Source organism: Hemicordylus capensis, chromosome 1 (assembly GCF_027244095.1).
Source record: "Hemicordylus capensis ecotype Gifberg chromosome 1, rHemCap1.1.pri, whole genome shotgun sequence".
NCBI lineage: Eukaryota > Metazoa > Chordata > Lepidosauria > Squamata > Cordylidae > Hemicordylus > Hemicordylus capensis.
The window spans coordinates 12,274,733-12,288,438 of NC_069657.1; the positions used below are offsets into that span (position 1 = coordinate 12,274,733).

The window sequence follows — 13,706 nt, forward strand, 5'->3', positions numbered from 1 at the left end:
TTTTGCTATAAATTCCTCCCCTTCAAAGTGCATTGCTTGGAAGAAACAACCACTGAAGTTTTATTACATGCATTTATTTATATTAACCAGATAACCAAGCCCCATGTGCTTCCGTGGAACGTGATGTGAGAACCTGGAATTTCTGGGCTATTCCTGTCAAGCTACTGCAGTTAAACTGCATTTAACTGGGATAGATAACGTAGGGTTTGACCAGGTTTGACCAGTAATTCTGGGCTCTTATGTCACACTCTAAGGGAATGCATGCAGCTCAGCGATTGCAGTTAACTTTTTCCCCATTATTGTGAGAATGTGTTCTATATTTGTTCCTGAGAGTAACTCTCTCCTGATCCAGTAAGCATTAGCAGGGGAAAGTGTCCTGTGTACTTAAACACAGTGGTTCTGTAGCTCTCAGGGACATATTTTTGGGTGGCAGAACACTTCCTGGGGAGGGGGAGGTTGTCAAAAATCACTGGTGCTATCAGGGGCGTAACAAGGCCGGAGTGGGCCCAGAGACAAAATTTTAAAATGGGCCCCTCGCTGTTACACACACACACACTTCACAATATATAGTCATGTGACTTGCCTCTGGGGGGCCCCTCGAGACGTGGGGGCCCCCAGGCAGCCACCTCCCCTTGCCTAATAGTAGTTACGCCCCTGGATGCAATTAGTCTAGAAGTGCTGTAAGGTGAGCCTGCTCCTCTCATTCCACTGGCAGTGGCAGTTCTTTGCTCTGAATGCCAGCCTTTGCTGTTTCCGTGTAACCTGTGCTTTCTCCTTCACAGAGGAGAGTATGACAGACATACATCCAACCCAAATAGTCAGGGTCAATCTGGGGTAACAGGTTGCGGACATTAAGTTTCTCCTTTATCGCTTATTTTCAAAGTTGTTCTCTAGATCTCAATATAATCCACTGCAACATACCAAGCTGTAGGAGTAGCTTGCCCAGGTTGCTGAAGATAGTGTCATCCATTTTGTAACCTATTTGAGGAGAAAAACAGGTGTGGGGGAAGAAATGCATGGACTCATAGTAGTACACTAAATAGCCCAGTGACACAAACAGATATTTTCAGATTAAGTGATGGTGTCTATAAACATATTATTATGAACGCGTGTCTCTAAAAGTCTCTAAAAGTGTGCAGGTGAAACTTTCATGCAAAAGGGAAAAACTTTAATCTTACATTAGCAGAATGATATATTATTGTAAACTGAGCCCCTGGTGGCGCAGTGGTAAAACTGCCGCCCTATAACCAGAAGGTTACAAGTTCGATCCTGACCAGGGGCTCAAGGTTGACTCAGCCTTCCATTCTTCCGAGGTCGGTAAAATGAGTACCCAGAATGTTGGGGGCAATATGCTAAAATCATTGTAAACCGCTTAGAGAGCTTCGGCTATAGAGCAGTATATAAATGTAAGTGCTATTGCTATTGCTAACACACCCACTGTCCGTCATTTTTCATTCCTTTTTTCTCCCCCCTCAACATTATATTTATTTTTCATAGTCCACTACAATCCATCAAGCTACCACCATTTGTCTTACATTCAGCATTTACAGTTTTTCTTTTCTATTAAAATAGCTTTATCCTTATCATAAGAATGCCTTGGTATAACTAACAATTGTTCTTTTATCATTATACCTTACTATTTTTAGAAAAGGAATGAAAACAGAATCGATGCAAGACGAGAATCTACCACCTACAGTATTTATATAGCAACAATATAATGCCATTATTATTTTATAATATCTTCTTGATATAACCTAACATCTTGTGTGGGCTTCTCTTAAGGTGCGGGGGGGGGACACCACTGTGTCTGAGGTAGATGTTTTTTCTGAATTACTCATAGAAAATTGACCAACCTGCCAGTTTACTATGATGTGTGAAGCCAGTCATAGTGATAACTGGATCCTTTTCTTGCCTGGTTACAACTAATTAAAATTAATGGGTGATAACTATTTGGCACAACAGTGTACAGTCAACAGAAATTCCTTTCGCTCATGCAAGGTCTCTTGATCATCCTATGCAGGAAAGGTGCTTCCACTGAACGTATGGCACACTGTACCAAAGATCTGGATGCCTCCCATTGTGCCTGAGTAAATATCACAGACTTTCTAATTTTTATGTATTCTACATCTCATTATAATGTTGCATTAGAGGACATTTGTTTATCTGTTTGTTTATTTGATTTCTATACCGCCATTCCAAAAATTGCTCAGAGCGGTTTACACAGAGAAATAATAAATCAATAAGATGGATCCCTGTCTGGAAAGGGCTCACAATCTAAAAAGAAACATACCAGCAACAGTCACTGGAGGTACTGTGCTGGGGGTGGATGGGGGCAGTTACTCTCCCTGCTAAATAAAGAGAATCACCATGCTAAAAGATGCCTCTTTGCCAAGTTAGTAGGAGTTAACTTATCTGAATACTTGAGGAATATAAATATAAAATAATAATAATAATAATAATAATAATTACAAAAAGCAGCTTTACTGGGAACAGCCTATATTCTGCGACGATATCTATAACAATTGACAATAAAATCCTGGCATCCCAGGTCCTTGGGAAGGACTCGATTTCTGGATAAAACAAACCAGTCAATAACACCTGTCTGACTGTGTAAACAAGAAATAATAATAATATTTATTTATTTAATATCCTGCTCTTCCTCCAAGGAGCCAAGGTGTACTACATATTCATATTTCTCTTCACAACAACCCTGTGAAATAGGTTAGGCTGAGAGAGAAGTGACTGGCCCAGAGTCACCCAGCAAGTATCATGGCTGAATGGGAATTTGAACTCGGTTCTCCCCGGTCCTAGTCCAGCACTCTAACCACTACACAACACTGGCTATCTTCTGTGACTTCTTGAATCCCTAATGCTGCATCATTCAATAAGATGCAGAATATCAATGGACAGCAAACCATGCAGTAGCATTATAATAATACACAGCATACAGTACATAGAATTAGGAAGCTTGGGATACTTGCTTAAACACATTAACATTATTAACTGTAACGGCAGTGGAGGCAGGGAGCTGATTGCAGCAGTACTGTGGTACAGTTAATAAACTTTACACAGATACTCCGGGCCAAACCACATGTTACCCAGGAGTTTTGCAATGAGTCACCAATGGCTTTTTTACTCAGATGCAGCTGGGTGTGTGAGGGAGAAAGTGACTTTGATTGTGTCAATAGCAACCTACCTGACAATGGGCTCCCCCTCCCTTAGCAGCACTGCTGCAATCAAGGCAGCATTAAATTTAAAAAACAACAAACCAAAAACTGTCAGAACACTATTCAGGGTCCCAGAATCAAGCAGTACTTTCACCACCAGAGTAACAACAATCCACCACACATAATCTAGGAGAGGGGCAAGTCTTCATAGGAACATAAGAGACTGCTGAAGCATCAGACCAAGAGTCCATCTAGTCCAACAAATTATTTCCCACAATGGTTAACCAGATGCTTCCAAAAAGCCCACAAGCAGGGTTTATAGGCAATAGCTGTTCCTCACAGTTTGCCTCCCCCAGCAATTGATATTCAGTAGAATCATGGTACTTGGTGGCCCACTGCCTCGGAACATGGGGTGGGGGTGGGGTGTCCCATTTAACTACCATGGCTAATACCCAATTGTAGATTTTTCCTATCTTTTAAAGCTATCTGCCATCACCAGATTTTGTAGCACTGAATTCCATTAAATGTATACTTTCTCTATTCTGAAATAATATGAAGTACTTCTCTATTCTGTCCTGAAATTGTCCATCAGTTTAATGAGGTGGAAGGTGAGAAACAGAGTTCTAGTATTATCATCTATTATTGTTTGCTTTAACCTTCATTACGTTTTTGTGCTTGTACTTTTAACGTGTGATGTTAGTTACCTGGAGTGGCTCAGGACAGGTATGAACTAGAAAGGTGTGATTATATGTTAAAGATATCCCAGGATCATTGCAGGGGTGGGAGAAGAGAGTTTCCATGTCCCCCAACATTCTGGGTTTTTTAAGCATCTCACCCAGATTCGCCCGGATTTCAGCTTTCATTTTTTCTTAAAAAGCTAAGCTCTTGCCCTTGTAGAAGCAGGGTTATGGAGCAAAATGTGCAGTCACTATTCTGCTCAAAAATTATTTCCAAGCCAATTTACATAATATGCAAATTAGGCACCCAGATTTCAAAAGGGGCGGAATCAAACACCTCTTTCTCCACTTCTTCCATGCCATATGTGTACAACCTACTTAAGATTTTAGAAAGTTTCCATTGTGTCTCCCAACCCAACGTAACCCATTGTGTCTCCCAACGTAATGATATTCCACTACCACACACCCCACCTTAAAGTAAAGTAAAGTTGTGCCCTGGAGTCAGTGTCGACTCCTCGCAACCACGGAGCCCTCCGGTTGTCTTTGGTAGAATGCAGGAGGGGTTTACCATTGCCATCTCCCACAAAGTAATAGATGATGCCTTTCAGCATCATTCTATATCACTACTGCCCGATATAGGTGTCTGGGAAATATATCAGCGGGGATTTGAACCAGCAACCTCTTGCTCCCTAAGTAAGTCACTTCCCTGCTGCATCATTAGGTGGCATCCACCACACCTTAAGCTCACCCAAACACTTGCCCTCATGATAAGAAACATATCTTAAGAGCATGTCTAGGGATTTGAGCTGGCTATTCTGCAGTTATTCCTTGAAGCATTTTGGCCTGCATCCATTTTCACCAATGCCAACCCTCCAGGACTGGTCTGGAGTTTCCATAATCAATCTCCAGGTGGCTACTGAAGGCAGTCCTGTTTTTAATGGCTTTTATATTATTATCTCTTGTTTACACAGTCAGACAGGTGTTATTGGCTGGTTTGTTTTATCCAGACATCCAGTCCTTCCCAAGGACCTAGGATGGCTGAATTTTATTGTCAATGTTGTTGCTGTTGTTATAGATATCGTCGCAGAATATAGGCTGTTCCCAGTAAAGCTGCTTTTTGTAATTGGCTGATGATGATTTCTGTGGCCCCTATGGAATTGAGGTGCTCTTCAAGGTCTTTTGGAACTGCACCCAGGGTGCCAATTACCACTGGGATTATTTTGGTCTTTTTCTGCCACAGCCTTTCAATTTCAATTTGTAGATCTTTCTATTTGGTGATTTTTTCCATTTCTTTTTCTTCTATTCTGCTATCCCCTGGTATTGCTATGTCGATTATTTTTACTTGTTTTTCTTTCTTCTTGACTACAGTTATATCTGGTGTATTGTGTGGCAGATGTTTGTCTGTTTGTAGTCGGAAGTCCCATAATATTTTTACATCTTCATTTTCTTCAACTTTTTCAATTTTATGGTCCCACCAATTTTTGGCTACAAGTAGCTTGTAATTTTTGCAGATGTTCCAGTGTATCATCCCTGCTACCTTATCATGCCTTTGTTTGTAGTCAGTCTGTGCGATCTTTTTACAACAGCTGATTAGGTGGTCCACGGTTTCATCTGCTTCTTTACAAAGGCGGAACTTGCTGTTTGTGGTGGATCTTTTGACTTTTGCTCTTATTGCATTTGTTCTTAGTGCCTGTCCTTGTGCAGCCAGTATTAAACCCTCTGTTTCTTTCTTCAAGTTGCCATTCTTAAGCCATTGCCAGGTCTTGGTGATGTCTGATTTTCCACTTATATTGTGCAAATATTGACCATGCAGTGGCTTCTTTTTCCATTTTTCTGCTCGGTTCTTGACTTGTTCTTTCTTGTAGGCCTGCTTTGTTTCATTGGTGTTGAATAGTTTTGCATTATTGACCATTTGAAATGCATCTTCTTCATTGTCCTTGATATATTCTTCAAGGACTCTTTTCTCCTCCTCTACTGTTTGATGGACTTGCAGCATTCCTCTTCCACCTGAGCTGCGAGGGAGGTATAGCCTATCGACATCACTGCGGGGGTGCAGAGCATGATTGATCGTCATGATTTTCCTGGTCTTACAATCTAGCGTCTCTAGCTCTGCCTGGGTCCAGTCTATTATTCCTGCAGTGTATCTGATAACAGGTATAGCCCAGGTGTTTATGGCTTGTATGGTGTTCCCCCCATTGAGTTTGGACTTTAGGATTTTTCTAACTCTCCTGATGTATTCACTTCCTATTTTTCTTTTCACTTCAATGTGTACAATGTTATCAGCCTGGAGAATGCCCAAGTATTTGTAATGTTCTTTCTCTTCCAGGTTCTTGATCTTGCTTCCATTGGGCAGTTCTATTCCTTCTGTTTTTCTTATTTTCCCTCTGTTCATTATTAATGAAGCACACTTGTCTAGTCCAAACTCCATTGCTATATCGCTACTGAATATATGGACACTGTTTAGCAGTGATTCGATTTCTGACTGGGACTTTCCATACAACTTCAGATCGTCCATGTACAGCAGATGGTTGATTTGACTTGATGTTTTAGATGTTTGGTATCCAAGGCCTGTTTTGTTTAGTATTTGTGAAAGTGGGGTCATGACGATTACAAACAACAGAGGGGATAGTGAGTCCCCTTGGAAAATGGCTCTTCTAATGCTAACCTGTCCAAGTGTCTCGCCATTGATTGTTAACTGTGTACTCCACATGCTCATTGCTTTTTAAATAAATATCTGAATGTTTTTGCTGACACCAGTTGTTTCTAAACATTTTAGTATCCATGTGTGAGGCAATGAATCGAAGGCTTTCTTGTAGTCAATCCATGCAACACTTAGATTGGTTTTTCTTCTCTTGCAATTTTCTAAAATCATTTTGTCAATCAGCAACTGGTCTTTTGTGCCTCTGGTGTTCGGGTAATTTCCTTTCTGTTCAATTGGAAGCTGTTTATTAGTTAATAAGTGTTGCATCACTTCATCTGCTATTTTTCCACTCAATAATTTGAACATGGTTGGCAGGCAGGTTATCGGTCTATAATTACTTGGAACTGCACCTTTTGCTGGGTCTTTCATGATGAGATGAGTTTTCCCAGTTGTTAGCCATTGTTCAATGTCACCTCCTTGTAAAATGTGATTGAACTGTTTTGATAGTTGTTTATGAAGGCTTGTTAGGTGTTTAAGCCAAAAGCCATGCAGTTCATCGTTGCCTGGAGCAGTCCAATTTTTAATTTTCTTTGCTTTTTCACTTATTAATTCCGGTGTTATTAGAGCTTGCATTTGTTGGTTACATTTTTTGACCTCCTTCATCCAGCCTGCTTTTTTATTATAATCTATTGGATTGTTCCATAATTTCCCCCAGAATTGCACTGTTCCTTCTTTATTTGGTGTTTCTAGGTTTCTTGCAGTTTCTCCTTCTATGCTTTGGTAGAAACGCCTCTGATTCGACTGGAATTGGAGATTCTGCCTGTGTTGTGTAATTCTGGCTTCGTATCTGCTAATCTTCTTTGACACTGCTGTTATTTGCTGCTTTATTATTTCCAGGACTTCTCTAATTTTCCTTGAATCTAGGTGGTATTTTTGGATCAGATACTGTTTGGTGTTTTCATTCTTCAGCTTCTTGTCTTTCATATCTTTCAATTTACTAGCATCTGATCTAAGCCTGGAGATTTTATTTTCTAATCTAATCTTCCATTTAGGTGATGTACTGCTTTCTTTTTTTACAGGCCCACTGATCTTATATCCGAGCTCTTGTGTTGTTATTGTTGCTGCACTGTACATTAGTTGGTTTGTTTCTTGCAAATTATTGGTTGTTATTTCTGCAACTGCAGTATTGACATCTTTTAATACCTGAACAAGTTGTTTTTTGGCAACTGTTTTTAGAGCTGGAAGTCGAACCCTGATGGTGGTTTGGTTCATGTGCTCAGTTATTTTTTGCTTTAGTTCTTGTTGCTTTTCTGTTAAACGGCATTTGGGTTTTTGAGGTGAAGGCAAAGGGGCAGTTGCCTGGTTTTGATTTTGAAACAGTTCAGCAACAGTGGTATCCTCTATTTAAAACACCTCCTCCAACTGCACCTGAGCAACTGCTTCAGTTGGTGGTAATTCTTCTTCCATATCTTGAGCCCGTGTTGCTCTTTGCAGTTCTTCCAGCTCAACTCCTGTGAATACTTTATTTCTTATTATGAATCTTCTCTGGTCTGCTAGCCTTTGTTCTGTTATTTCTGTATCTGGATGCTTCTCTTTCCAAATTTGGTACATTTTATGGTCCCACCAATTTTTGGCTACAGGTAGCTTGTATTTTTTGCAGATGTTCCAGTGTATCATCCCTGCTACCTTATCATTCCTTTGTTTGTAGTCAGTCTGTGCGATCTTCTTACAACAGCTGATCAGGTGGTCCACTGTTTCATCTGCTTCTTTACAAAGGCGGCACTTACTGTTTGTTGTTGTTGTTGTTGTTGTTGTTATTATTATTAATTCAATTTCTATACCACCATTCCAAAAATGGCTCAGGGTGGTATACACAGAAAAATAACAAACAAATAAGATGAATCCCTGTTCCCAAAGGGCTATTATGAAAACATATAAGAAAGCAATGGAGACAGAGGTGGGATAATAACTACCCAGGAGCAGTAGCCTCAATCAGAGTTGGCAACCCTAGTTAAGAACATAAGAAGCTGCCATATACTGAGTCAGACCACTAATAATCCCTCTTGCTCAGATATTGTCAACCCAGCCTGGCAGCGGCTTCTCCAAGGTTGCAGGCAGGAGTCTCTCTCTCTCTCAGCCCTATCTTGGAGATGCTGCCAGGGAAGGAGCTTGGGACCTAAATGCTCAGATTTAGCTGTCTCTCTCATGGTGGGGGCCGCAGCAGCAGAGAGGAGAAGGAAAGCAGCTTGCCCGTTCCTGCACTGCAAACTTCTGTCTCGAAGGTGCAGAAGAACAGCGAGCTAACACGGCGCCTTTGTGGGTCTGTTGTGCGGCCTTTTCTCCCTGGCCACTAAGGGCGATCCTGCGCACACACAGCCAGGACCCACCGCCACCTCCCTCTCTCTCTCCTTTCGTCGCTGGGGAACCGGGCGCCAGAAGAACGGCAGCGGACGCCTCGGCCCCTTTCCCCTCAGCCCCAGTTTCTGAGGGCGCCACAAATTAGAAACAAGCACCGCGCCAATCCCGAGAAAAGAGGGAAGCCAAGGCTGCGCCCTGCGCGACTGTCTACCCACAAAATGGCGCCGCAGTGGGCTCCCTTCTCCTCTCAGCCTCCCGTCTTCTTCCCTCATCGGAGGACACGCACCCACAGGCAGGAGGCAGACGCCGCCCTCAAGGAAAGGGCGGGAAAATAGAAGGGCGTGCGCGTGCGTGGTGGGGCGGGGAGATGCAGCGTGCCTTGAGGACTCTGACTCTGAGGCGGCTCCTGCTCGTCTTCCCTCTGAAGGAAGGGAGACGAGCCTTCTCCTCCGCCGCTCCTCTGCCTCTATTGACCCTCAGCCGCCCTTCTCTAACATTTCAATCATCTTCCGGGGGGTGGGGGCAGGCACTGGCGTCGGCGGCGCTCTAAAGGGGGCTGAGGAGGAGGAGGAGGGCGGAAGAGGCGACCAGACCCGCGGGGGACAAGTGTCCCCAGTGGGGCCCCCTGAGGGAGGGGCCTCCACTCGCTGGGTGGCTGACCGCGCGTTCGTCCGTGCTACGCTCTGCAGCCCTGCCGAGGTTGTGTTTGTTACACACACACAGACATATATATATATATATGCCGATGTTGTGTTTGTGTATGTACACATACATATATATGCACCGCCCCAAACGTGTGTCTCTGGGCGGTTTGTTTGTGTGTGTGTGTGTATGTATATATATATATATACACACACACACACACACACACACACACACACACACACATACATATATATGCACCGCCCTAAACGCGTGTCTCTGGGCAGTTTGCTACATAAAACAAATTAAAATGATTTGTTTTGTTTCTTTATTTGTTATTCTTTCTTTGTGAACCACCCCAAACGTGTGTGTCTGGGCGGTTTGCAACCTAAAGCAAGTTAAAACAATTTATTTCTTTATTTGCTATGTGTTTGTTTGTTTATTTGTGCACCCCAAACTTGTGACTCTGGGCAGTTTGCAACCTAAAGCAAATTAAAACAATTTGTTTTATTTCTTTATTTATTCTTTATTCCACCCATGCTACCTGGACAAAGAGGCACGTTTTTAATGTGGTGATTCTTTTTACTGAGCAAGGGGAGAGTAACCGGCTCTATCCACCCCCAGTACAATACCTCCACAGTGACTTGCTGGAGTCTATCTGGTGTTTCTTTTTAGTTTGTGAGCCCTTTGGGGTCAGGGAGCCATCTTATTTATTTATTTATTTATTTTATTATGTCTCTGTAAAACCACTTTGGAAACTTTTGTTGAAAAGTGGTATATAAATATGTTGTTGTTGTTTATTTGTTATTGTTTGTTTGTTTATTATATTTGTGTATTGTCCCAAACTTGTGTCTCTGGGTGGTTTGCAACATAAAGCAAATGAAAGCAATTGCATGGTGGTGATTGGGCAGTGGGAATTCCATATGCAGATTGGGAAGAGGAGTGGGGAGAGGGTGAGTGAGCAATGGAGGGGGTGAGTGAGTAAGCAAGCAATGGGGAGGTGTGAATGAGTGAGCAAGTGATGGGGAGGGGGCGAGTGAGTTGAGCAAGCGGGGAGGAGGTGAGTGAGGGGGTGAGTGGTGGGGAGGGGATGAGTGAGTGATCAAGCAGGGGGGAGGGGGCAAGAGCAAACGAGCAGTGCAGAGCGGGTGAGTGAACGAGAAACCGGTGGGGAGTGAGTGAGTGAGCAAGTGAGTGAGCGGGTGGAAAGGGGGCGAGTGAGCGGTGGGGAGGGGGTGACTAAATGAGTGATGGGGAGGGGGTGAGTGAGTGAGTGACCAGCGGGGAGTGGGTGAATGAGCAAGTGGCTGACAGGGAGGGGGTGAGTGAGTGGCGAGTAGCAGGGAGGGGGTGAGTGACTGAGCAGTGGGGAGGGGTGAGTGATCAAGCGAATGTTGGGGAGGGGGCAAGTGAGTGAGCATGAGGTGGGGGGGGCAAGTGGGCAAGCATGAGGCAGGGAGGGGCGAGTGAGCGAGCGAGTGGTGGGGAGGGGGTGGGTGAGCGAGTGTGAGGTGGGGAGGGGCGAGTGAGAGTACGAGCAGGGAGTGAGAGAACAAACAGTGGGGAGGGGTGAATGAGTGAGCGATCAGCTGAGAGGGGGCGAGTGACCAGGGAGTAAGCAAGCGAGTGGCAGAGAAGGGGTGGGTGCGTGAGCGAGCAGTTGAAAGGAGAATGGGTGAGTGAATAAGCAAGCAATGGGGAGGGGGCAAACCAATGAGCGGCGGGGAGGGGGTGAGTGAACTAGCGAGCAAGCAGCAGGGAGGGGATGGCTGATAGTGGGTGGCTGACACTGAGCAATAAATCAGGGACTGTTGCTGTGGATGGGGTGGATGCAAGGAGAGTAGCAAAGTCCTAGCACACAGATAATCTGTGCAGGTTCAGCTAGTTCTAGTTTTAAAAGCTTGGATGAATAAATGCGGTTTTAGAGACTTTTTAAAGTTTCCTTGTATGAGGTGATTGTAGTAGGTATGGATGTTTTGTGTGTGTTTGTTTTAAGTTCTCAAGCCAGGGGAGTGTGTGCTGGCAACTATATGTGTGAAAGTGTCTGCATGTAACAATACGTCTCTCCCCCCATGATAGTAACCACAAATGTATATCTCAAACTAGAGCTAAGCTTCCAATAACACTTTATTTATTTAATTTTGGGTTTTTGTCTACATTTATATCCACTCTTTCTTCAATGAGCTCAGAGCAGTGTACATGGTTATGTTTATCCTCACAACAATCCTATGAGGTAGGTTATTTGTTTGTTTGTTTGTTTATTAGGAACATTTTATATTAGGAGAATTTAGGAGAGCCCTGAAGACCTACCTGTTCGGCCTGTCCTTCCAGTGCTCTTAAATTGTTTTAAAGGGTCTTTGATGTTTGTGAACCGCCCTGAGCTATTTTGTAAGGGTGGTCTAAAAATTGAACTAAATAAATAAATATACCGCCCACTCCGAAGACTCTGGGTGGTGTACAAAAACATGCAAAGCGAGACAACATTAAAATTATATTCTAAATTGAAAATTAGACAGAGATGTGGCTGTCCTAGAGTCACCCAGTGAGTTTCATGGCTGACTGGGGGTTGAGCTTGGGTCTCCCCGGTCTAGCCCAATGCTCTAAGGGCTGCACGGCTCTCAGGAATATATTTTCAGGTGCCACAGTGGGCTTCCTGGGGGAGGGGAGGGCATCAAAAACTGCCACTTTCCCCATACACCCATGCAAAGTTCTGTTAGGCTGCTCTCTTGCGGCACCAATGCATTCTTGCTCTCTATGACAGCCACCAGCTTTATGTGTGGCACTACAAGAGTGTGTTTTTACTCACTATCCATTAACTATAATAGTGTAAATGTTTATGTACATGCCTTTTTCCAGTTCTTCAAAAACAGTCAATTAAAAAACATTTTTAATCCAGGTATCAGTCTTCCCATGATCACTTCTGTTTATGACACTCACACTGAGACATCAAACATGCTGCGTCAGAAACTGTGATGAGAATAGGCCATGAGACATTGACCACCAAATGGTTATCTGAAAGCACTAAAAACAGCCCTCCTTTGTTTTCTGAATGAATCAAATTCTTCCTTCTGTCCCACCCCATCCTTCTTCAATATTCTTGTAGAAAAGCAATGAAGATGCTCCATCTGCTGGAGAAATTGTGCAGCATATCCCCAGGCAAACACTGCCAATATATAAAAAACGGCTCAACTACATTACGCATTATTTCAATACATTACGCTAAGTTTGGTTCCCATCTTTGTCCAAATACCATAGTCATTTTCGGAACTGAATTATGTGTTTGCAAAGTAAAATCATTAAAATCAACCCTATGTATGTTTACTCAGAAGTAAATCTTACCACATTCAATTGAGTTTAGTCCTGAGTAAATGTATATAAAACCACAGATTTCTAGCCTGTTCTATTCCCAGTGTTTGGGACAGATGGCAGGACTTGTACCCATTCAATCAAATGTCTACAGAAATGCAGTTCAAATGTCTGTAGAAATGCAGTACAACATTGACCTCTACACTGTAATGACGTTGAACGTTTTTGTGTTCATCCAAAACCATTTAAAACCTTACCTTATATCCTTTGCAAAAATAGATATTTTGACTTTTCTTGAAATCCCACAAAAGTTGCCATCCTGAAATCAATTGTGAGCTTGCAAGTTCAGTTGAAATGCATGTGTGGTTTATAAAATCAAGTGATCATGATTCACTTGATTTTATAAACCACACGTGCATTTCAACTGAAAATGTGCTTCATGAATCAAATGAGTCAAAAGATACAGTAAAACTAAGTAATAGCAACTTTCACCACACAACATAGGCAGCTATTTTGCTGTTACTTTCCAAAGCATTCTTTTATATCCCAATCCTGGTGCTTATGTTTTTGTTTTGCCACCCTTATTCAGGAGCCCATAGCCATCTAGAAAAAATGAGTGAACCTATTAGAGTTGTTGAAGAACTTGTGCATAATTACAGAGGCACACTAACCCCCGGACCTTGGGGACGTCATCCGGTCCTCCAAGGTCCAGGTGAGCCTCCAAATGGCCAGGCCTGGGAGCCTCTGACAGCTGAGCCACCCCGCACCCACCCTGCCAAAGTTTGGGGAGGGGGTGTTTCAAAACTTACTGCAGCCAAGGGGTGGCTGTGGCGGGAGAGTGGAGCAGTCCTTCTCCCTTCTCCCCTGCTCCCGTGACGTCACGGGCTTGCAAGGATCTCAGCTGCTCAGGTGTGC

General features: G+C 43.2%; 1 protein-coding gene across 9 annotated transcripts in view; it reads right to left on the reverse strand.

Moving 5' to 3' along the window:
• C1H14orf39 (chromosome 1 C14orf39 homolog) overlaps nucleotides 1–9,460 on the reverse strand; it is an 88,507-nt gene extending 79,047 nt beyond the window's left edge. For 6 of the 9 annotated variants that reach the window (XM_053257901.1, XM_053257892.1, XM_053257929.1 and 3 more), the window contains exons 1-2: nucleotides 9,055–9,134; nucleotides 922–978 (exon numbers count right to left, since the gene is read on the reverse strand). In XM_053257901.1, the coding sequence (XP_053113876.1) occupies nucleotides 922–978; nucleotides 9,055–9,115 (118 nt within the window). In that variant the 5' untranslated portion in view covers nucleotides 9,116–9,134. Of the gene's footprint in view, nucleotides 1–921; nucleotides 979–9,054 lie in introns of all 9 variants that reach the window. The other 3 variants (XM_053257918.1, XM_053257910.1, XM_053257953.1) reach the window with 3 other exon arrangements.
• Nucleotides 9,461–13,706: the final 4,246 nt, after the last annotated feature.